At 48.9% G+C, this 22,711-nt stretch overlaps 2 protein-coding genes across 3 annotated transcripts in view; one reads left to right on the plus strand and one right to left on the minus strand.

Moving 5' to 3' along the window:
- Positions 1-14,958, plus strand: part of rev3l (REV3 like, DNA directed polymerase zeta catalytic subunit) — a 47,511-nt gene extending 32,553 nt beyond the window's left edge. Inside the window, exons 11-33 of one of the 2 annotated variants that reach the window (XM_031800084.1) lie at positions 103-337; positions 525-667; positions 803-4,661; positions 4,863-5,743; positions 6,117-6,205; positions 6,506-6,631; positions 6,717-6,909; positions 7,062-7,173; positions 7,472-7,587; positions 7,790-7,908; positions 8,119-8,237; positions 8,418-8,559; positions 9,004-9,248; positions 9,398-9,506; positions 9,654-9,860; positions 9,973-10,082; positions 10,183-10,297; positions 10,417-10,554; positions 10,784-10,974; positions 11,626-11,872; positions 12,876-13,091; positions 13,765-13,948; positions 14,219-14,958. In XM_031800084.1, coding sequence (XP_031655944.1) covers positions 103-337; positions 525-667; positions 803-4,661; positions 4,863-5,743; positions 6,117-6,205; positions 6,506-6,631; positions 6,717-6,909; positions 7,062-7,173; positions 7,472-7,587; positions 7,790-7,908; positions 8,119-8,237; positions 8,418-8,559; positions 9,004-9,248; positions 9,398-9,506; positions 9,654-9,860; positions 9,973-10,082; positions 10,183-10,297; positions 10,417-10,554; positions 10,784-10,974; positions 11,626-11,872; positions 12,876-13,091; positions 13,765-13,911 — 7,859 coding nt within the window. In that variant the 3' untranslated portion in view covers positions 13,912-13,948; positions 14,219-14,958. Of the gene's footprint in view, positions 1-102; positions 338-524; positions 668-802; positions 4,662-4,862; positions 5,744-6,116; positions 6,206-6,505; positions 6,632-6,716; positions 6,910-7,061; positions 7,174-7,471; positions 7,588-7,789; positions 7,909-8,118; positions 8,238-8,417; positions 8,560-9,003; positions 9,249-9,397; positions 9,507-9,653; positions 9,861-9,972; positions 10,083-10,182; positions 10,298-10,416; positions 10,555-10,783; positions 10,975-11,625; positions 11,873-12,875; positions 13,092-13,764 lie in introns of both variants that reach the window. The other variant, XM_020455487.2, reaches the window with a different exon arrangement.
- Positions 14,574-21,777, minus strand: mfsd4b (major facilitator superfamily domain containing 4B). The gene is made up of 4 exons (XM_020455518.2): positions 20,877-21,777; positions 19,478-19,646; positions 18,895-19,011; positions 14,574-18,777 (listed from the first exon to the last, which is right to left on the minus strand). Exons 1-4 carry the CDS (start codon positions 21,165-21,167, stop codon positions 17,360-17,362), a joined length of 1,995 nt encoding a protein of 664 aa, XP_020311107.1. The 5' UTR covers positions 21,168-21,777; the 3' UTR covers positions 14,574-17,359.
- Between the last annotated feature and the right edge of the window lie 934 nt (positions 21,778-22,711).

Here is a 22,711-nt window from a genome sequence, read left to right on the forward strand (position 1 = left end):
TGGCAGTTTTTAAACTCTGGGACCTAGTTATAACTCCAGGCCATAAGCAGAGCATCCAAGCCTGGAGATGAGTCACCTCCAAGGTATTTCTGTGTGTTGCAGACAGCAGCCAGGACCATGCAATGGTGGACCTGCTGGCAGGCCTGGAGGATGATGGGTATCGGGCGGCCCCTATGAGGCAGAACTCCCAGCATTCCCTGCCCGGGGGAGGGAGCGCTCACTACAACAGTGACGAGGAGGAGGAGGGGCCAGAGCTAGAGAGGGAGGAGGCAGAACTCAGTCTTCTGATGTCACAGAGATGGGACAGCGACCTTCCAGAACAGTCTTCTAGACGGAGGTGACCGATTTCTTATTTTCTTTCTTTACCTCGTACTTCTTTGCCTTGCTCAATATTAACTTATTAATTACGAGTTCAATATTAACTCAATAAAAACACCTAATTACATAATTCTCTTGTTTCTTGTGTTGTCACTGAATTCACAATGCCTCATTGTTAAATCAATGTGTCTTATCTCCCTCCGTAGACCTGGTGTGAAGGAGGCCGAAGAGAGCTTCAGTGACGAGCCCCAGGACTCGTCAGATGAGGAGATGGAATGGAGTGGGAACAACTCTCTTTTTGCCAACCTCTCCATTCCTCAGCTGGACGGTGCTGCGGATGAGAACAGTGGTGAGTTATAAGAGCGTAATATAGAGGATAAACTGCAGCTACCACATCGACGACACATCTCATTGACTCCTGCCTTACATTCCTGTCACTGTATCGAGATGTTATGTCTCCTCTCCTGTTATATTTCCTCTTTAGATTCATCGGTAACGGACAAAGGCTCCAGGACCCACTCGTCCCTCACCGTCGCCGATAAGATCCTGGGGAAGAGGAACCCCTTTCCTGGGGAGACGGTCCACCTGGAGCCCCCGTCTTCAGCCAAGATCCTCCTAGACCGCAAACACCCGGAGCACCGGCAAGCCCTCTCACAGGACACAGAGGACACAGCTGATAAGCACTTCCTCTCCCTCAGCCAACACAGTCATGAGTGTTCCACAGGGTTCAAGGTGAATAAAGAGATACCTTACATCCAGCCGGTCAAACACCCCATTCCCTGCAACATCGCCAACCAGGCCGAGGTCTCTCAGATCTGTGTGGACAAAATGGACGTCGTTCGGCCTCTGTACACCTACGAGAAGAAGACGATGGCTCTGGATGAGTCGGATCTGGACGTCTTTCCGTTCGGCAACGGGAAAATCACCCAGAGCAGGAAGAAGTACAGCAGCATCAAGAATGTGGAGAAGAATCGTCTGTCCATCCTGCAGAACCACAGGAGCTTCTCCCTGTGTTACTCTGAGCTGAGGAACTGCCCCAGCAAGACGGAGCTAGAGCTGGGTCAGAAAGACTGTAAAAGCCCCATACCGAGGAACAGTATAAACCCAGCCCCCTGCCCCATAGAAGAGGACGAACTCATTGCCTCGAGGGAGGGTGAGATGGGCCGAGGCAGCGAGGAGGGGGACATGGGCGAGCTGAAGATCCGGTACGAGGACTATCAGGAGAACAAGACTGAGAGGACCATAGTAGCCCAGCAGGAGGCACACTACAAGTTCTTTCCCAGTGTCATTCTCTCCAACTGCCTTACCAGGCCCGCCAAGAAGGTGGTGGGCAACAAGTTGACCGACGGCTGCGCCAAGCTAGAGCAGGCAGAGCCACGCAGGTCCAGGCTAAAGCTGGGCAAGAGGAGGTCGGCTGCAGCAGCCCAGAAAGCTAAAGCGAACGCTGGGGAAAGCCTAGCCTCTGACAGCCAAGTGGGCATGGCCTTAACGTCCATCATGCCTGCCTGTCCTAAGAGCACGGACACAGTGGCAAAGTCAGTCATAGAGGAGACTGGACCCACAGCACCACTCCCAGAATTGCCTGCTCCTGCCCATTCCCCTGCCCTAGCCCCTTCCCCTCTACCAGCCCCTGTCGTGTCCCCTACACCGGCCCCAGTCCCTGCCTGTCCCACTGAGGCGTCTGTGGAGGGCAGGTTGGCCCCACTGCCTGAGCTCCCTGCTAAAGTGACTGGCACCAAAGCCTCAGGTCTGCCTGGCAGCAAGTACACCCTGAGGGCCAAGCGCAAGATGAGCTACGACAGCAGCGAGGACGGGGAACACTCGGGCACCTCTCGCGTGAAACACCCTCTGGCCCTCCGAGACAACTACGTCCGCTTCAAAGACAACTATATCCTCAGCACGCAGGAACTCAAGTACCAGAAACGAAGGAAGATGTCCAGAAAGGAGCCAAGGGAGCCACCCATCATCATCAAGTACATCATCATCAACAGGTTCAAGGGTCAGAAGAACATGTTGGTGAAGATGGCCAAGGTGAGTGCTGAGGAGCAGCGGGTGGTGCTCACACCAGACAAACTGGAGACGTACACTAAAATGGCCCCTCTCAAGTCCTTCTGGCCTAAGGTTCTAGAGTCTTGTGCGGTCAAGTTTCCTCTCAGTGAGCCCAAGGCTAATAAGAAACAGCCCAAACGAAAGGTTAATAAGGTCAACACCACCACCACTAAGAAAACGGCCAGTGGCCCACCCAAACCTCAAGTCCGAGTCAGGCAGGGGGGTGAGAGGCCTAGAAGGACTAAAGGCCTCAGGAAAGCCTCGACTCGGCCCTCTCTGCCGTGCCCGCGGCCATGTTACTGTGAACTGGCCAATGACCACGCCACTGAGTACTCTGATGTGATGGTGGAGTTGGGTTATCTGTCTGAGAGATCCCCTAGCCCCACTGATTCAACCCCACCTCGGTGTTGGTCCCCCAGTGACCCCCTTATGGAAGCCATGTCCTCTGATGGGTTGATGAACCCATTAAATGATCCCTGTCTCAGTTCTGTGTGTCAGGAAACCCCCCCAGAGTCCTTAGGCCGAGGTGTGCGGAACCGAAGCCGGACTGCTAAACCTAGCAGCCCAAGAAGACGGACTAAGTCTGCTAATAAGCTTTCGGCGGAAGTCAAAAAGGAGAGTGCCACGAGAAGGAAAAGTACTACTGGGACTCCACGGAGGAGAAAGAAAGATCTAGAAACTGTTGATGGGACGAGTGTGGGTGGTGACTCTACTAACACCACCACAAGAACTCGAAGGCCTCGTAGGAAGAAGCAGGCTGAACAGCCCCCTGTAAAAAGCAGAGACTGTGACAGTTCCCAGCTCCTCTTCCCAGAGGATGTGTCGCCTCCTACTGAATCCTCTTCAAAGGCCGTACCACCCTTTCAGCAGTCAGCTAACAAAACCAGCCAGATCATTGACTGCTCCCATGGGGTCACTGGCTCTAAATCCCTATCCCAGTTCATTGAACCAAAGTCCGAGGACTATGAGACCTCCATAATGGAGGTGAACCAAAGCTTTGCTCTCAAACTCTTCCAAACGCATCCAGGCCAGCTGCCGGGTTGTGCTGTGAAGGCAGAAACTACAGTTGATGAGTGCACACCCCCTCAGGTGAAATCCCCCATGGTGGGGAAGAGTAAGGGCACCCCCAAATCAGGGTCCCCTCACTCAGGCCTTAGGAACGGGGAGGCCCTACCTGAGGATACCTCTGGCCTGGCTGTTCTGAAGAAGCTCCTGCAGAAGAGGCAGCAGAGAGGTGGTCAGTGCCTCCCAACCCAGACAGTGGGCACAGAGATCTCCTCCTCCACTACAACACAGCCCCCTGGCCCCACACCAGACCCTGCTGCAGCCAAGCCACCAAGAGCCAGGAAAACTCCGTCAGCCACCCCACGGAAACCCCGGGTCTCAAGAACTACAACTCCCAAGGAGAAGAAGCCCAGAAGCAGGAAGGGTAAGGTGAACTCTCAGCCGGAGTTACCTGTGAAGCAGGAGCCACCAATGTCAGACGACAGCCCGGTGTTCCTGTCAGACCCAGGCCTGGACAGCTGCTACTCCATAGAGGACAGCCTGTCCCCAGAGCTCCCACACAACTACAACTTCGACATCAACGCTATCGGCATTGGCAGCCAGACAGAGTTCTCCAGCCTGTACATGGGCAGCCAGTTTGTTCTGACCGACAAGAATCTGCCTCAGAAGTTCCTGAGTGACATCACCCAGGAGGCCATCCCTGCGCTGGCGCTGAGCATTGAGAAGAGGCCTGATAGGCTGTCTGGGTCTGGGGAGGCGCTCCAACGAAGCTTGTCTGGACCTCTGAGTCCTGACCTCTTTGACAAGCCAGAAAACTGTGAATCTGTCTCCAACCATTTATCTTCTCTGGATTCCGAGAGGTTATTGAGGAGCAGAGAGTGGGGCACGTCCCTGGGCAAACTCCACGGCCTCAGCCACTTCCAGGGCTTTCACTGTGAGAGGAAAGAGCTGCTGTTCTCTGCCTTTGACCCCATCTTACCGCTGCCTCTGAGCTCTGCGTCTTTCGCAGACAACGAAGGATCACCGACCGGAGACTTACTGGAGGGGAATGATGCTTTGACGTCGACCACGGCCAGTAGTTCTCCGCGCTCTGTTAACTCCGTATCCCAGGTGAAGACCAGCAGCCAGCTCCTCAGGGGGACAGGAGGGGGAGCCCACATCCTCAAGCCCCTCATGTCCCCTCCCAACCGGGAAGAGATCCTCACCACCCTCCTGGACCTGGAGATGTCTGAGGCCACCTTTCAGGAGCCCTTCTGCAGCAACCCCTCAGACGCCCCAGGGAAACCCAGGTAGGACCACGAAGCTCTCATCGCGGGATTATTTGATTTGATTTACTTTTTAAAAGCACTTTCTGATAACTACCGATGTGAAAAATACTTAACGCATTTGTATTAATTCAAGGGTTAACCTCTACACACAATATATGTCTGTGACTAAGGCTGTGGTGAGGCATGATGTTGTACATCATTCAATCATTTTATCTTCTCCAGGGAGGTTGGTGGACGTAAGTTGACGGTGGAGACCAGGTTGGCCAAGGAGCTGGCTGAGTTCAACGGGGACCTATCCCTGGAGGGGCTACACTTCTGGAAGACCGCCTTCTCCGCCATGACCCGGCCCGGCTCCTCTCACACCCTGGGAGCAGAAGCCACCAGAGACCAGGCCAAGCTCAGCCCCTCTTCAGCCGGGGACCAGAAGGTCATCCTGCTGCCCTGTAGGAGCGCCCCCAGCCGCGAGCGCGTCCAGCTATGGCTGGAGGCCAGGAAACAGTACGAGCATCTGCAGAGGGGCAGGAGAGACATGGGAGCACTGGAGAGGGGAAGGTTAGAACAGATAAGAGAAAAGCAGCAAACGGACAGGACTGAACAGCCCAATCTGCTCCATTGTCCAGCATTGAAGGAAGAGGGGTTTGAGAAGCTCTCCGATATCAGGACTCAGAGGGACAATCTCTCTCTACATATATCACCTGTTGAGGGGGTGGAAACTCAGGACAGCCCCAGAGGAGTGAAGCCTGTATCAGACATTAACACCAGAGACTCTGAGGAGGAGTGTTATGGTAAATCCATCTCTCCAGACTCGCCAGACCTGCCGCCCTGGCAGCAGCCCACGCAGCCCAGCCCCTCAGGACTAGATGGAGTAGAGGGGGAGAGGAGAGGGTCAGATCTAGGGTCACCCTTGTCCCCCAGGCTCTGCACCTCCCCAGAGAGGAGCGAGGAGAAGCACTTCCTCAGTCCCTCTCCCTTGCCTTCCACGAAGAGCCGAGGGGACAGGGAGAGGACCAGCCCCCACCTTCAGCTCCACAGCACCCCAGTCCTCAGGAGACGCAGGTGCAGGGGCGAGTCTGAACCCGTGTGCAGCACCCCTTTGACTGAAGGTAAGCCCCATCGTTCTCCGTCCGCAGGCTGTCGGCACCTATCCCTCTTCATCCTGCCTCGGCCGCTAACACTAACTCCGACCGTGGGAAATGACATTAGCGATGGCATCCGCTATCCTTCCCGCCGTAAGCTTTTCTTTACTCCAACTTTCTTTCTTACCTCGGTGTGAAATTTTTATGGCTGCTATTAATGACTGCATAATTGACTAATCAAGCGTACCAGAATTGTTAATCTGTCACAGTCATTTATTGAATTAGCTTTAATAGGAGGAAGCCGCCTGCATGCAGTTGTTTTGTCCTCTGGAATGTCATTATGCGTCGAACCACCCCGCCAGCACCCTGAATTCATTTTGGGGTTTCTGTTCAATCCCAGACGCGGAGTCCCCATCTCAGACACTGCAGCACAGGAGAGGGGAACACACAGACACCCTGAGGAGAGTGCTACTGACCACACAGATGAAGGTCAGGACAAAACACAGAGAATTTAAGCTCCTGTTCATTTTAGGCCATTCGCTCCAAAAAGCCTCTTAAAAAAAAAATATATAATTATATGTTGGCCTCTATACCTTAATGAGCTATGTATGGTTTCAGAATATTGATGAAGAGCATCAGACAAGTAAATAACCCAAGACACTTTACAGATTTAGCTTTGATCATTTGAATCCGTCGCGTTTACTTTACTCTGCCCGGATACACCCCCCCCCCCCCCCCCCCCTTTTTAACGTGATGTCATTGTGCATTCCCCTCTACCTCGGTCCCCAGAACCAGTTTGCTGCTTTGAACGTTGCAAAGAAAGACAACTCTCAGATCGAGGGCCCCAGCATCAGCAACTCGTACGGCTTCAAAGTCAGCATGCAGAACCTCCAGGACGCTAAAGCCCTGCACGAGGTGACACACACACACACACACACACACACACACACACAGTAGTGGTACAGAAGGAATGTGACGTGTTTTTCCTTTTCGTCTGTAGGTGCAGCACCTGACGTTGATGAGCATGGAGCTTCACGCTCGAACCCGGCGGGACCTGGAGCCCGACCCCGAGTTTGACCCCATATGTGCCTTATTCTACTGCTTCAGCTCTGACGCACCCCTACTGGACTCAGACAAGACGCAGCTGACTGGGGCCATCGTGGTGGACAAGGACTGCCAGGACAGTGGCCAAGGTGATGGGGTCACTCCCTCAGTCCCTCCCGCCATGCTGTGGATGGATGGACCACACTTGTCTGACCTGGCTTCAAATATTGCCATTGTGTACACGGTCATTGTGCTTGGATCTGAAAGAACAGTGTTTTGTGTGTGTGTGTGTGTGTCCCAGGTGTCAGAGGAACAGCACCCCTGCTGGTCAGATCTGGGGTCTCAGGACTGCAGGTCACCTACGCTGTGGATGAGAAGCGGCTGTTCCAGGAAGTTGTCACTATCATGAGGAGGTACCGTATTGGCTCCTGTGGTTTTGACCTTGATCCTTACATTGCGAAAAAAGGAGAACTGAAGCACACCAGTGGCTTTGTTGGACATCTGATCGGTTGTTAAATATTTCGCTGGGTGTTCATGTTCCCAAGACTGACAGCGCATATGCAAATTCACTGTTTTTGATTTAAATGTATGTTATACATATTCATGCCTTGTTTCCGTTTCTATGAAATCTTCTCTTTTCTGATTTGTTTAGGCCACTGTTAAACATGTGTACTGTGGCTCTTAACATGAGTCTCTGTTCTGTCGTGGCAGGTTTGACCCAGACATGCTGGTAGGCTATGAAGTCCAGATGCGTTCCTGGGGCTACATCCTCCAGCGGGCAGCGGCACTCAACTTTGACCTTTGCCAGCAGCTCTCCAGGGTGCCAGGTAGGGTGGCACTCACCCTTGCCCTCTCTGCTGCCACAACACTGTATTGAAAGAGTATTGGCTCTCATACAGAAGCGTCAAGCAGGTTTCTCCCTGACATTCTACAGCCATTCCGTTCCCGGTCAAAGGAGAATGTGGCTAGATGTCGTCTGGCTGCTCCTCCGTCGGGTGTAGTGACTTCTGTCTGTCTGTCTGTCCTCAGGTGACGCCAAGGAGAACCGTTTCGCCGCGGAGAGGGATGAGTACGGAGCGGACACCATGACGGAGATACACATCATCGGCCGCATCGTCATCAACCTGTGGAGGATCATGAAGACCGAGGTATCAGCAGACATGATCAATCGCTTAGAATCGACGCTGCCAGCCTTTCCACTGTATAAATTAGCTTGGTTCCCTTTTTTCAAAAATGAAAAAAATCCAAATCAACAGTGTGTAGCTGCAGATCATTTGGTTATGAATCTTCTCGTGTTGGTTTCTGGGGTCATTTGTAGGAGTGTATTTCCTAGTTTAAATTTTTAAATTTTTTAACAGGTAACGTTGAACAACTACAGTTTTGAGAATGTGGCCTTCCACGTCCTACACCAGCGCTTCCCCCTGTACAGCCCCCGTACCCTGTCGGACTGGTTCGACCACAACACGGACCTGCACAGGTGGGCACCGCACCCACCTACCTTCTCTTTTTCACCATGCTTACATCATAACCATCGTCACTCTGTTTGGTGATCAACTCGTCTATTGGTTTTGCATAGCGATTCAAGTTGAAACTGAATCAAGACCATGAAACGGGGTTGTTCCATCTGCAGTATGACTCTGTGTTGTGTGCCTGCCAGGTGGAAGATGGTGGACCATTATGTGAGCCGGTTGGGCGGCACCATGCAACTTCTCCAGCAGCACGACATCATCGGCAGGACCAGCGAGCTGGCCAGGGTGTTCGGGATCCAGTTCTACCACGTGCTCACCAGGGGATCCCAGGTCAGGAACCCAGCGGACCTCAGAATTGTTGGGCTATTGGCTGCGGTGTGGATTGGCACGCTGTGTTGATGTAATGTTTTGCTCTGAAGGCGCTGCGTTCTTCTGGTGTTTCGCTCACTGTCTCGTGTTGTCTTTATGTGGTTTGACAACTGCCTTTCAACTATAAGAGGAGTTAAGAAAGCACATCGGGACAGTTTGAAGTCCAGGATGAGTTTCTGTCTGGCTCACTTCTACTGCCTCCTGCGGTAAACTAGAAGGTGTTTAGGAATTGGTGATGGTCAGAACAAGTACTACATACCACAAATTTAAAGGCAAGATGATTTAGGGGAAACGAGGACACGTTTTGTCGAGACTGCGCTAAACCGCATGGAGTACAAGTTGTCAGTGATCAGTCTGAGAAAGTCCACTCTGCCCTCTCTCCTCATCTCTCTCCTCTCCCTGCAGTACCGTGTGGAGTCCATGATGCTGCGCGTGGCCAAGCCCATGAACTATATCCCCGTGACGCCCAGCATGCAGCAGAGAGCCCAGCAGAGGGTGCCGCAGTGCATCCCGCTGGTCATGGAGCCCGAGTCGCGCTTCTACAGCAACTCTATGGTGGTGCTGGACTTCCAGTCGCTCTACCCCTCCATCGTCATCGCCTACAACTACTGCTACTCTACCTGCCTGGGCCACGTGGAGAGCATGGGAACGTAAGACGCATACATACATACATGCATACATACATGCATGCATGCATACATACATGCATACATACATACATGCATACATTCACCTTCTAGTTTTGGTAGAGTGAGATGTCAGTCAAGGTACAGAGACCGATCACTGTGTCATGTTTCAGGCCCGATGAATTTAAGTTTGGCTGCACCTCCCTGCGGGTCCCCCCTGAGCTCCTCTACCAGCTCCGCAATGACATCACCATCTCTCCCAACGGCATCGCTTTTGTCAAGGTACAACTCTTCTGATAAGTTCACTTTTTCCTTATGAAAGGAAGGTGGGTTTTGCTGAAATAAATCAAACTGTTATGGAACTATTGAGTTTAACTCTGTCTCTGTCTGTCTTGTCTGTCTGTGTCAATGTCTCTGTTCCCTGCTCAGCCCACGGTGAGGAAGGGGGTCCTGCCCAGTATGTTGGATGAGATCCTGAACACGAGGTTCATGGTGAAGCGCTCCATGAAGACTTACAAGCAGGACAAGGCCTTGATGAGGCTCCTGGATGCCAGGCAGCTGGGACTCAAGCTCATCGCCAACGTCACCTTCGGCTACACCGCCGCTCACTACTCCGGACGTATGCCCAGCGTAGAGGTGAGGGGTCACGCTAACATCTGGCACACTTACCCAACCCCCCCCCCCCCCCCCGTCAGTAACCTTATCTCAGCCTTTTTCTCATACGTATCTCCATCTATTGTCTCTACAGGTTGGAGATAGTATTGTCCACAAGGCCAGGGAAACCCTGGAGAGGGCCATCAAGCTGGTCAACGACACCAAGAAGTGGGGAGCCCACGTTGTCTACGGTGACACAGACAGGTAGGGACAAGCCTAGAGAGTGGGAAGCGTGAGGTATTGGGCCCTCGGGTTTTCGGAGGCTTTCTCTTTTTTTCTTAACCTCTGCTTGTGTCTCTTCCAGCATGTTTGTCCTGCTAAAGGGAGCGACTAAAGAGCAGGCCTTCAAGATCGGCAACGAGATCGCCGAGGCGGTGACTGCTACCAACCCTAAACCTGTCAAGCTGAAGTTTGAGAAGGTACAGTCCTGCTCAGTACAGTATGAGGTTGCTAGACTGGCTGTCTGCATTGAAGCCCACAGAATGTGGGTGTGGTTTAATAATTTTTAATTCCTCTCTCTGTGTGTGTGTGATCCCAGGTGTACCTCCCGTGCGTGCTCCAGACGAAAAAGCGCTACGTGGGCTACATGTACGAGAGCCTGGACCAGAAGGACCCCGTGTTTGATGCCAAGGGGATCGAAACTGTGCGCCGAGACGGATGCACTGCTGTTTCCAAGGTAACCGGGCAAAATTTGACCGATTTTTCTGCCTTCACCGTCTACAGCCTTCACAATCCTGCCAGATTTCTACTAGCAGCCCGTGTTCAGATGAATGCAAAGCTTACACATGGGAATCAGTCCTTGTCTGAACGTTCTATATTATCACAGTCAGCCTGGTCGACGTGTTGAAATAGACTGGTGACTGGTGTCTGGTATGCGTAAACCCCCCGTCCGTCCGTCTCCCTAGATTTTGGAGCGTTCCATCAAGCTGCTGTTTGAGACGCGGGACATCAGCCTGGTGAAGCAGTTTGTGCAGCGTCAGTGTGTGAAGGTGCTGGAGGCCAAGGCCAGCATGCAGGACCTGACCTTCGCTAAGGAGTACAGGGGCAGCGGCTCCTACCGGCCGGGGGCCTGCGTCCCTGCTCTGGAGCTCACCAGGTACACCAACAACACGCCGCCTGAGGGGAGGGGAGTGTAGTCCTACTGTGTGTTTATGACACAACGGGGTTGAATTGACAGTGGCATCTTTGAGAAATCTTGAGTGTGGATATGGCAATATGGCAGTGCCTAAATGTCATTGCATGTCTAACTAGTGTGTTTCTGTGGAGTGGCTTGTTGAAGTGTGTGTGTGTGTGAGACCTTCCTCTCCTCTCGTCTGGCTGTGTGCCCTTTGTGAAGCCACTTACTGATTCCCCACAATGTCCATTGTCTGCCTGCACTACAACGGGCCTAGCTCAGTGTACTGTACCTGAGACAGTTGCCTAGCAACCCAGCCCATAATGGGTGGCAAAACCTGATTTCAGAGACATGGTTAAAGGGGAAAAATATTCTGTGTGATTCAGGAAATGTATTACAATTTATTATAGTGAGTAGTACTACTGCAGTACAAAAACAAGGAGCAAATGCATCATATTTTATTCAGATATTTGTGTGTTGGTTTAAAAAAAAAAAACAATTGTGATAAATTAATCAAATTAAATCTGAGTACTGTATGTATGTGTGGTCCTATACCACTGCGCATATTTGGGGTGCTAGATTATAATGAAACCATTCCAATGCTGTGTCCTGCCCCCCCCCCCCCCTCCCCAGGCGTATGATGGCTTATGACCGGCGCCTGGAGCCACGGGTGGGCGAGCGGGTGCCCTACGTGATCGTGTACGGGACGCCCGGCGTGCCCCTCATCCAGCTGGTGCGGCGGCCCCTGGAGGTGCTGCAGGACCCGGGCCTGCGCCTCAACGCCACCTACTACATCACCAAGCAGATCCTGCCCCCGCTGAGGCGCATCTTCCAGCTCATCGGTGTGGATGTGCTCAGCTGGTACCAGGAGCTCCCCAGGGTGAGGCTATGAAAGAGGGGTGGGTGGGAGGGGGGGGTTGTCGGACCCTTAAAATGTGGCTCCCTCTGGTCTCCCAGCTCTTCTAGTTAGTTACTGGGATTCATCAAACCGATGATAGATCCATGCAGGAGAGAGTAGACGTTTGATGACACACACGCCGACCACTGAAGCAGCGATGGTGCTTTTGAAAGCTTTGTCCGGACTGTCGTGCAGACAGAGAACAAAAGGGCTACACGTCGGGAATCAAATGAGACAAATATCCAATCTCGTACCCAAGTCATTGTTAGGCATGCCCTTTTTGAAATGCCAATGATTCCATCTAGTGGCGAGTTGTGTAAAGGACATGCAGATTTCATACTGTTGTCTCGTTAGCCTGCTTCAGACTGAAGGGCAAGGAGGCTCTTTTCAGACCCGTGTTTCTCAACTCCAGTCCTGCTGTGCCTCGTTTTTGTTGTAGCTCCGGACAAACTCGCCTGATTCCACTTGTCAACTAATCATCAAGACCTCGGTGAGTTGAATCAGGTGCGTTTCTCCAAAAACGTGTACCGTTGGAAGTACTGCAGGACTGGAGTTGAGCAACACTTGTCTAAAAGAGCCATGTCCCCTTGCCCTTCGGTCTGAAGCAGGCTAACGACAAACATGTGTGCGGTTGGGGGTACTGGAGGACTGGAGTTGGCGAACACTGTTTTCGAGCACGTGTCAAAACACATTCCGTGGAGGGCCGAGTGTCTGCGGGTTTTCGCTCCTCCCTGGTAATTGATTACTAATTCGTGAACTTAATTCGTCAAAGAACTCCCCTCATCTTGTTGTGTAGGTCTTAATTGAAAGGGGAAAAAACACAAACCCGCAGACACTAAGCCCTCCATGAAATGAGTTTGACACCAGTTTGAGGCAAAAATAGTCTGACCTGTCAAATAGTGAATTAGTCTTTTAAAAAAAATATATTATTTATCACCACAAATCTATCCTAGTCCATGGCTCTAGACATGTCCTCTGTCTTCAGGTCCAGAAGGCGTCATGCTCCATGGTGGCCAGAGGGGAAGAAGTGGGGAGGAAGGGGACTATCTCCCAGTACTTCACCACGCTGCACTGTCCTGTGTGTGACGAGCTCACCCAGCTAGGGGTGTGTGCCAGCTGCCGTGCCGAGCCCCAACGTGTGGCCGTCACTCTCTACCAGGACATGCGCCTTTGGGAGAGCCAGCAGGACCAGCTGCTAAAGGTAAAAGGTCGGGGGGGGGGGGGGGCACACCATTGGCAACTTACACTATATATACAAAAGTATGTGGACACCCCTGCTGACAGGTTTTAAAAAATCGAGCACACCGCCATGCAATCTCCATAGACAAATATTGGCAGTAGAATGGCCTCACTGAAGAGCTCAGTGACTTTCAACGTGGCACCATCATAGGATGTCACCTTTTCAACAAGTCAGTTCGGCACATTTCTGCCCTGCTAGAGCTGCTCCGGTCAACTGTACATGCTGCTGTTGTGTAGTGGAAACTTCTGGGAGCAACAGTCCCCACAGCAATGTTCCAACATCTAGTGGGAAATCTTCCCAGAAGAGTGAAGGGAGGATGTTATAGCAGCAGGATGGGGGGTGCAATGAGATGTTCGATGAGCAAGTGTCCACATACTTCTGGTCATGTAGTGTACCACAAGCCGATGCTGAGTAGTCTCCAAGCACTGTCTGCATTTGAGTTTTAGAGAGTCAGAGTACAGTGAGATGGAAATCGAGCTAAGCTTAGAGTTGTATTTTTAGCCCTGTCATGTAATATTAGAGGGATAGTTCACTCCAACTGGTTGGTGAGGTTCTGTAGCTAGAGCAGAAGCTATAAAGATTCATCAGTGTTTAAACTCCACTAACCAACCAACCTGTTTTCCATTTGGTCCAGATCTGTCGGAACTGCAGCGGCAGTGCGGAGCGGCAGGTTCCGTGTGTGTCTCTGGACTGTCCGGTGCTCTACAAGCTGTCCCGGGTCAACAGACAGCTCACCAAGGCCCCCTACCTCCGACAGCTCCTGGAGCAGTTCGGATTGTGAACGGCCCCGTGGCCCACTGCGCAGCACAGCTACTCTGGTGCTAAACCAACGCTGTCTCATCCAGCCGTGTTTCCCTGTCTTTTCCTTTTTAAATGGTGCTTTGATTGAACCCCGTTGGGTTTTCATGTTGTCCCGTTGTTATTTGTTATACAAGTATTTCTGCTCTAAGTGCAGACTGGCTGGGTTTGGGCCTCCTGAAGGAGACGAGGGAGTGGTTTTCAAGGGCTCGTTCTCCCTCGCTCACTGTGTCATTAGCTGCTATTGGTTGGTTGTGATTGAAGCTGATGTTTTTTTTTTTTTTCTTCAGGATGGATGGAGATGGTCTCTTCTGTATCATAAAGATGGCATTACCTCTTGACCGAAGAGGCCCCTACCGTTTTTATTTTGTAGGCGCTGTAGCAATTTGTAAATGCAAGACTTAAAAAGTCTGAACAGTATTTCTAAGGAGCTCCTTACGCCGCAAAGGTTGACTAAAGAAAACACTGTTTAACTACATTTCCTTTTTTTTATATCAAATACAATCTTTGGTAAATAGTTCTTGTAAAGTGCCCATTTGAATTATCTGTGCATCGGCATTAAAAAATGAAAACAAATCAACTAGTTTTTATGCATTCTGTTTGTGTGCCATTTTGTCTCTTTTAGCCTCAATTTGTATTTGTCAGTTATGAAAAAGCATATTATCATTATACCCTGAGGCACTAATGCCTATCAAAAGAGGATGGGGGAGTATTAATTTCAGTTTTTACTTCTGGGACTGTTGCAATACTGTATTTTGATAATTTATGGCAAGAGTATATATTATTTCCTTGTGCATATTTGTTTTGTACACATTTCTAATGCTTTCTCCATGTTAAAACAGCATATGTCATCTACCCATGTCAAGATGGATTGTATTATTTCCCAAACAACTATACACAGGATCTGTGTATTTGTATAAATGTAAATGTACAACAAAAAATATGAAGGAAGTGTTTCTTGCTTTGTTTTTAATGGACATTGCTGTGGGTGGAGGTTGAAGATTGATATAATAAAACTCAATGTATTAAATTCTCTAGTCTTTGTGTTTTAGTATTTTTCATGGCTGATTTGATTTGTTTTAATAGAAAAATTCAAACGTGATCAACTTTAACAAAGATCACACATCTGAATGGAAAAACTACAGATTACTAGACAATTCATCACAGCACAAGACTTAAATAAAAAAAATGTTTACAGAAAAGTGAGAGAAAAAAACATGCTGTGTTCATGTGCTATCGGAAACTCGGAACCTCTGAGATAAAATGAATGTAACTTATTTGTGTAGTGGTTTCCACTGGGCATACACTGGTTGAATCATCATTTACACGTCATTTTAATTCAATTCTGTTGAACCAATATGGAATAGATATTGGCCGCCCCCAGGTGGTAAGGGTAGGTAATAACACATCCGCCACGCTGATCATCAACACATGTGCCCCTAAGGGGTGGGTGCTTAATCCGCTCCTGTACTCCCTGTTCACTCATGACTGCACGGCCAGGCATGACTCCAACACCGTCATTAAGTTTGCCGATGACACAACAGTGGTAGGCCTGATCACCGACGAGACAGCCTATAGGGAGGTCAGAGACCTGGCCGTGTGGTGCCAGGACAACAACCTCTCCCTCAACGTGATCAAGACAAAGGAGATTTGTGGACTACAGGAAAAGGACGGAGCACACCCCTATTCTCATCGACGGGGCTGTAGTGGAGCAGATTGAGAGCTTCAAGTTCCTTGGCGTCCACATCACCAACAAACTAACATGGTCCAAGCACACCAAGACAGTCGTGAAGAGGGCACAACAAATCCTATTCCCCCTCAGGAGACTGAAAACATTTGACATGGGTCCTCAAAAGGTTCTACAGCTGATCCATCGAGAGCATCTGACTGGTTGAATCACTGCCTGGTACAGCAACTGCTCGGCCTCTGACCGCAAGGCACTACAGAGGTTGGGGCGTACGGCCCAGTTAATCACTGGGGCCAAGCTTCCTGCCATCCAGGACCTCTACACCAGGCGGTGTCAGAGGAAGGCCCTAAAAATTGTCAAAGACTCCAGCCACCCTAGTCCTAGACTGTTCTCTCTGCTTGCAAGCGGTACCGGCGCGCGAAGTCTAGGTCCAAGAGGCTTCTAAACAGCTTCTACCCTCAAGCCATAAGACTCCTGAACATCTAATTAAACTGCATTGTTGGTTAGGGGCTCGTAAGTAAGCATTTCACTGTAAGGTCTACACTTGTTGTATTTGGCGCATGTGACTAATAAAATTTGCCCAAGCCCAGAGGCTTGATTCTGATACTTTCTAAGTGGGAAACTCGGGAACATCTTTCTACAACGAGTTAGCAAGTCTAACATGTTTGAGTTGCCTAGTTCCAACTAGCACGTGAATGTGACATATATTCAAACAAAGGTCTGACAAAAACAAATGATTCAAAATTCCTATCTTTAACAGCTGATAATTCAGATATTTACTAAATATAAATATGACAAAGAAAATGACGTCTTTAGGATATCTAAAGGAAAAAAAATGTTTAGTGTTGCACTACTGTGAAACAAATTCTATTTCCACCACAGCATACAGCTTCAAATGATGTAGTAGACATAAGCTGTGTAGGAGTGGGGTAAATTATATTGCACTGTAAATCTGTAGTATCAAACATTTACATGTGTGTTAAACTAAACAGGTCCGATTACAGTCACGGACAATCAGACATCAACAAGTTTTTCTGAAGAGAGCCATGGCTCTTCTAGAATACAGTAACGTCTTTAAAGCACTTGGAGTAATGGCGCATTTCCCAGACTAGAGCCCTTAGGCCGGTATTCATTCCAATCGCACTTCGTGACAATGCACAATTTAAAGGTAATTTCGACATATGCAGCATTGACTGTAAATGTGGTCTCTGAACGCAAGGAAATTGCCTTTAAAAAAGTACATTGCAGACAAAGCACGATCGGATGCAATCCTGGCTTTAGGATTGAATCCCGGCCTTACTGTTAATCCGATTGAATCGCGGGCTCCCAGGCAGAGTATCAGAGGTGGAACTGCATTAGAGCTGTCAAATCCACAAGTGGCTCCCGGCATTATACCTAAAGCGGATTTTGCCATTGGCTGCACGTAGTCGCATTAAGAGAAATCCCATGCATCGTGTTTACAAGTTGTTTAGTGGAATGTGAGATATAAATCTACACTTCGATTAGGCTGATAGAAATCCTAATTTTGTTTAATGATTTTACATTTGAGCGTCATTATTTCTACATAATCTACACTTTCTCATTCTGGACTTCTAACATGAGTGGGACGAGTATGGCTTTGTGACAATGACCACGAGAGCAGCAGCTCCGATTTGACAGCTCTAATGCAGATACACCACCAAAACACCAGCTATGGGGGTGTCGGCAATCGCCGGTTAATGCTTGATCTGACTGAATCTAGCCCCTAGTCTCTCTTCTGCCGGTCCAGGGAACGCAGCAGTTTCCGTCTGGGTGAGTCTCCCTGGAGAGAGATAGAGTCTGAGAAAGAGGCCCCAACTGTTGGCACTAGGGACTGGAGAGTAGCGGGGACAGATGTGGCAGTGGTGTCCCCTGATGTCCCAGCAACATCAGGTGGTGGAAGCTCTTTGTTAGGAGATGACAACCCTTTATTAGGAGATAAAGAGAGCGCTTTGCTCGGAGAAGAGAGCGCCGCTTTATTAGGAGAGATCATAAGGCTGGCGTCATCCATCTCGATGACCTCGAAGTCGGCATCATTCCACTGGTCGGCCTCGTCATCGTGCTTCTGTTCCCGCTGCTGCTCCTGCTCCTCTTCCTCATCATTGGCGCCCGAGTCCAGCAAGGCTTGGCGGTACTCGCTGTCGTCAGGCTCCATGTGGCTCCTCGTGCGAGGTGTCCTACTGGGGCCGCTGGGGGACGAGGCCAGCCAGAACATGAAGGGGAAGAGGATGGAGGTGATGGTGGCGGTGCCCAGGGCCAGGTACATTAGCAAGGGCTGATCATGGATCCTTCCCAGTAGGAAGCCCACTAGGGCGGGCAGCACCATCTCTCCCAGGGCCGCCCCCACCACGAACACCGCAGCAGAGCACCCGGTCACCGTGGTGTACTGCTCCACCCAGGAGATCCCACTGGGGAAAGTGGTCGACATGGAGGCACCGTAGACACCAGTGCAGACCCACAGGGCCACCCTGTTGCTGTTGAAGAGGGTGAGGAACAGGGAGGACAGGGTGCAGCCCACCAGGCTCAGTAGAATCATGGTGCCTGGGTGCATGCAGGTCGCAAAGAAGATGGCCAGTCCCCGGCCGGCAGCGAACGTTCCCCAGAACAGGGAGTTGAGCCCTGCTGCCTGGGCCTCGTCCATATGAATGTAATCCTTAGCATAGGTGAAGATAAAGGAGCCGTACGCCACCTCGGCCCCCACGTACCAGAAGAAGAAGACAAAGAGCATAGCGATGAGTGCGTTGTGGTGCTTGGACACCAGGGGTTTTCCTGAGGGGGTCTGGGCCCTGCCACTAGAGGGACTGTGGCGGGCGTAAAGGATGAAGAAGACGAGGGAGACGAACAGGATGAAACCACCGATCACAACGTAGGCCCACATGGACTTGAGGGTGCTGCTACTGTGGACGAAGCGAATAACCGTAGGAGAGGACACGGTTTGGGGCACATGGTCTGTGAAAGATGGGGAGGTGGAGTTTGCCACCGAGGCTTCCATGCTGCTGTTTGTAGCTACATCCAGGTCCGTTCCAAACAGCAGCTTGGCGATGATGGGCGAGGCGAAGGCCCCAGCAGCGAAGCTGAAGTGCAAGGCCTGCATGTGGGGGCCAGCCTGATCCCCCCACGTCTGCAGGATCAGGACATTACCGCCTACCAGAGAGGACAATAAACAGCATCAGAGACATTCACTGACTACCACTTCTTGTACTGTGTGCAGTAGATACGTATTTACTGTCTTAAAGATAAAGACTGTGAGATTAACTGCACCTGTATCTAGAAAGCCCATGGAAACTCCAATACTGGACATCAGGGCAGTGAGGAGAAGGGCCGTCTTAGAGAAAGGGATGGCAAACATCCCAAACGCTGTGACCAGCATGGAGAGGCCTGTGGAGAAGATACAGTGTTAGGAGCAGTGGGGTGTATTCAACCAGCATGCACCATATAAAAGTCATGAGCACCCACAAAAACAACCATTGGCATTCTTTGACAAGCAAAGGTGGTGCATTCACTGTGCATACTGTATACTAACATAATAATAACAACAACAACAACAAATGCATACTGTATACTAACATAATAATACTAATATTAATAACAATAAATGCCATTTAGCAGACGGTTTTATCCAAAGCGACTTACAATCATGCGTGTATACATATTTCGTATGGGTGGCCTGGGCAGGAATCAAACGTATGATCCTGGCATTGCTAGCGGCACGCTCTATGAACTCATAGCCACACAGGACCACAACAATATCTTATAGGTTAAATGTAATGTTTTTCAGAGCCAATGGACACCATGTATTTGTATTTTAGTTAAGTCTAGGTATATTTTAGTCTGTTAGACATACCCAGCAGCAGATGGCTGTTCATGCAGTCAAAGAGAATCCCGGACAACACAGAGCCGCCTATATAGCCCATCGAGCGGCCTACGAAGATGTAGGAGATGTTGCTGATGTTCTGGTTGACGTTGATGGCAAGGTCTTGAAATGTGGGGCCTAAGACAGAGATACTCATCCCCTGGAAAACATACATAATAAACTAGTACACTGTACTACAGGCAAGTATAAGTAAGTGCATATCTCAGAGCTTTCTCCAAGTTCTTAGGCAAACAGTGGTAGCGTCTAGGGCCATCATCATATTCTAGGATACATTTTTCTAGGATACATACAGTAATATAATTAATTAACCCCTATAGGATTGGTGGGTTCCGCGCGGGACGGTTGAGCTAATGTAGGCTAATACGATTAGCATGAGGTTGTAAGTAACAACAAAAAAATCCCAGAACATAGACATATCTGATATTGGCAGAAAGCTTAAATTCTTGTTAATTTAACTGCACTGTCTGCAATATACCATGCTATTGTGTGAGGAGAATGCACAGTTATGAACTTGAAAATGTATTAATAAACCAATTAGGCGCATTTGGGCAGTCTTGATACAACATTTTGAACAGAAATGCAATGGTTCATTGGATCAGTCTAAAACTTTGCACATACACTGCTGCTATCTAGTGGCCAAAATCTAAATTGCGCCTGGGCTGGAATAATACATTATGGCCTTTCTCTTCCATTTCAAAGATGTTACAAAAAAATACAAAAATGTATTTGTATTATCTTTTACCAGATCTAATGTGTTATATTCTCCTACATTCATTTCACATTTTCACAAACTTCAATGTGTTTCCTTTCAAATGGTATCAAGAATATGCATATTCTTGCCTCAGGTCCTGAGCTACAGGCAGTTAGATTTGGGTATGTCATTTTAGGTGAAAATTCGAAGGGAAAAAAGGGGCGGAACCTTTTAAACCTGTTCTTAAGTTGAAGAGCTAGTTTTACAGCCATGAAATGCAAATCCGGCTCATTCAGAATATAAGCTCATTTTACCTGAGAATAAGAAAGTAACCATTGTCTTAAATGCCACTAAAACAACCACAATCACATAACTAATGAACTAATGAATGAATCTTGGAAATGCTAGATATTATCGAATGGGAATAGGAATAGTTACTGACAATGTGAGACTCATGTAAAATTTTAAACACGTACAGAAAACCTGTATTTTAGTTTTAGTGAAGATATGGTGATAGAGAAACAACCAGAACAATAATGTCCATGTAAAACAAACTATGCAATAAAACCAGAGACCCTATTCAATTCTCAGATATAAAAGGTACATATGATGACAGCATGGTTCCAATTCAGTCCCTTGGGCTGGCCTACTAGCCTAATCAAAAGCATTCATCATTACCAGGCCGAGGAATGACGCACAGAGCGCTAAGGTGATCATCCAGCTGCTGCAGCCTCCAGAACCGCTGGCCCTGCCACCTCCATCGATGATTTCAACCTCATCATCGAATTCTGAATTCGAACTTCTCTTCCTCCCTTTCATTACACTCTTCAGCCCTCGTCTCGTGTCTTTCCTCTTGTCAAACAGAGTATCTTCCTCTTGGTCATCGTTATCATCATCATCCTCCTCCATTCTAGCGAAACGAACATGCTTCTTTTTAGCAACAGGATCTCTAGCGGCCGAGGCAGACATGGTCGAGCTGTCAAATTATGGCTAACGTCTTTGTTTGAGTCCTGCTGGTTGGCAATATTGACAAGTTTGCGCCAGCGCAGTTGGTAAACAAACTACGCGCACTGACCGGGTGCGCCTTCAGTGAACGACACGTTCTGAAATCCTACTCTGTTATAGAGATAAATAGTAATGGCGTCTTTTTGTATGCACCAACTCCGCCATGGTTCGTTGTACAAAATGAATGGAGTTTTTGTAGGGTTTTTGGACAAATGCCGAAAATAAGGTACGTGGTAAACACAGGCTTAGGATATAGCTAACGTCACTTTTTTGTGCATTTTTAAGCGTTTATGAAGAAGAAAAAAAGCACATAAAAGTCTTCATAATTTTTAAAGGTCATATTAACTGACTGATATTATCTCATAGAACAAACCGTATAGGATCTCCTAAACCTGTGCTAACCTCAGACTTTATTTTCCGCCTTTACCCCAAAACCATATTCTTTCCTCATTAATTTTCCCCATGTGAATGGCTGAACGAGCCAGAGGTAACGGATTTCCGTTTTTTATTTAGGAGTACAAGTTGGCGAGGTCGATATACCCCTTCGGTTCATTCTGTCATCCGGGAGAATGGTGGCTGCGGGTATATGCCGCGTTCAGATGCTAGCCAGAACTAGGAAACTCGTTCATTTCTGACTTGGTAACTGGTTGTAGTTATACGAGTTTCCTAGTTTTTCGGCTAGTATGTGAACGCGGCAAAAGCCTAATACCACAGTGAGACAGATATCTCACCGGATGTATAAATGTGAAGCATCCGCTTAGCGTTTCCTCTCATTACCAAATGTGGTAGTGAGAGGAAGCCCACTGGCCGGCAGTAGGTGAAGATGGAACGAGATGGATTTTGGCTGACATTCTGCACATTTTCTCATAGATGAAACATTTGATCTCAATACAGTTTTCTGTTCCTAAAACTACAATATGTTATGAACAGAGTGAACAAAAAAAAATCGCGTTGTTTAGGAGTGCAATGGTGAATCGAGCACACGCGCACTTCAGAGGAGGCGTTCCCTAACGGAAATATGCAGATATCTGCTAGAACGCGCCAATAGGATCTCGCTAGCTCGTGCTTGGCTCTGCCCACCTAGCTGGTTCTGCCCACTATGACTAATTTGTTCCCATTGGAAACGACAGTCTGTTGTCTATCTTGGTTTAGTTATACAAATCTTTGCTTCTACGGTGTGGTTCCATGGATGATTGGCTCAGCTGACGCGTCAGCGTATAGGAAGTAGTAGTCGTATGATTGAAATTGTCGGAAACAAGGACCTCTAGAGGTCATAATAGAAATGACGTTTTCCTTACGAATAGTTTTGCTTTACATGCAAGAAAAGGTCATTATACTTGTAAGAAAGTTTACATTTACTGAAAATGTCGTCACATGTGCAGAATTACAACAGGTGTACCGTGAAATGCTTACTTACAAAGCACTTAACCAAACAATGCAGTTAAGAAAAGAGTTAAGAAAACATTTACTAAATAAACTAAAGGAAAAATACATGTATACAAGTAACA

Source organism: Oncorhynchus kisutch, linkage group LG21, assembly GCF_002021735.2.
Source record: "Oncorhynchus kisutch isolate 150728-3 linkage group LG21, Okis_V2, whole genome shotgun sequence".
In the NCBI taxonomy this organism is placed as follows: Eukaryota; Metazoa; Chordata; class Actinopteri; order Salmoniformes; family Salmonidae; genus Oncorhynchus; species Oncorhynchus kisutch.

Bases quoted from the DNA above. Each gene is read 5' to 3' on its own strand.
- mfsd4b (XM_020455518.2), bottom strand. From the start codon at position 21,167: ATGTCTGCCTCGGCCGCTAGAGATCCTGTTGCTAAAAAGAAGCATGTT. The intron at 19,647-20,876 runs GTAATGATGAAT...TATGTTTTCCAG, and splicing joins GTGCGTCATTCCTCGGCCTG to GGGATGAGTATCTCTGTCTT. The intron at 18,778-18,894 runs GTGCAGTTAATC...CCTCTCTGGTAG, and splicing joins CATGGGCTTTCTAGATACAG to GCGGTAATGTCCTGATCCTG.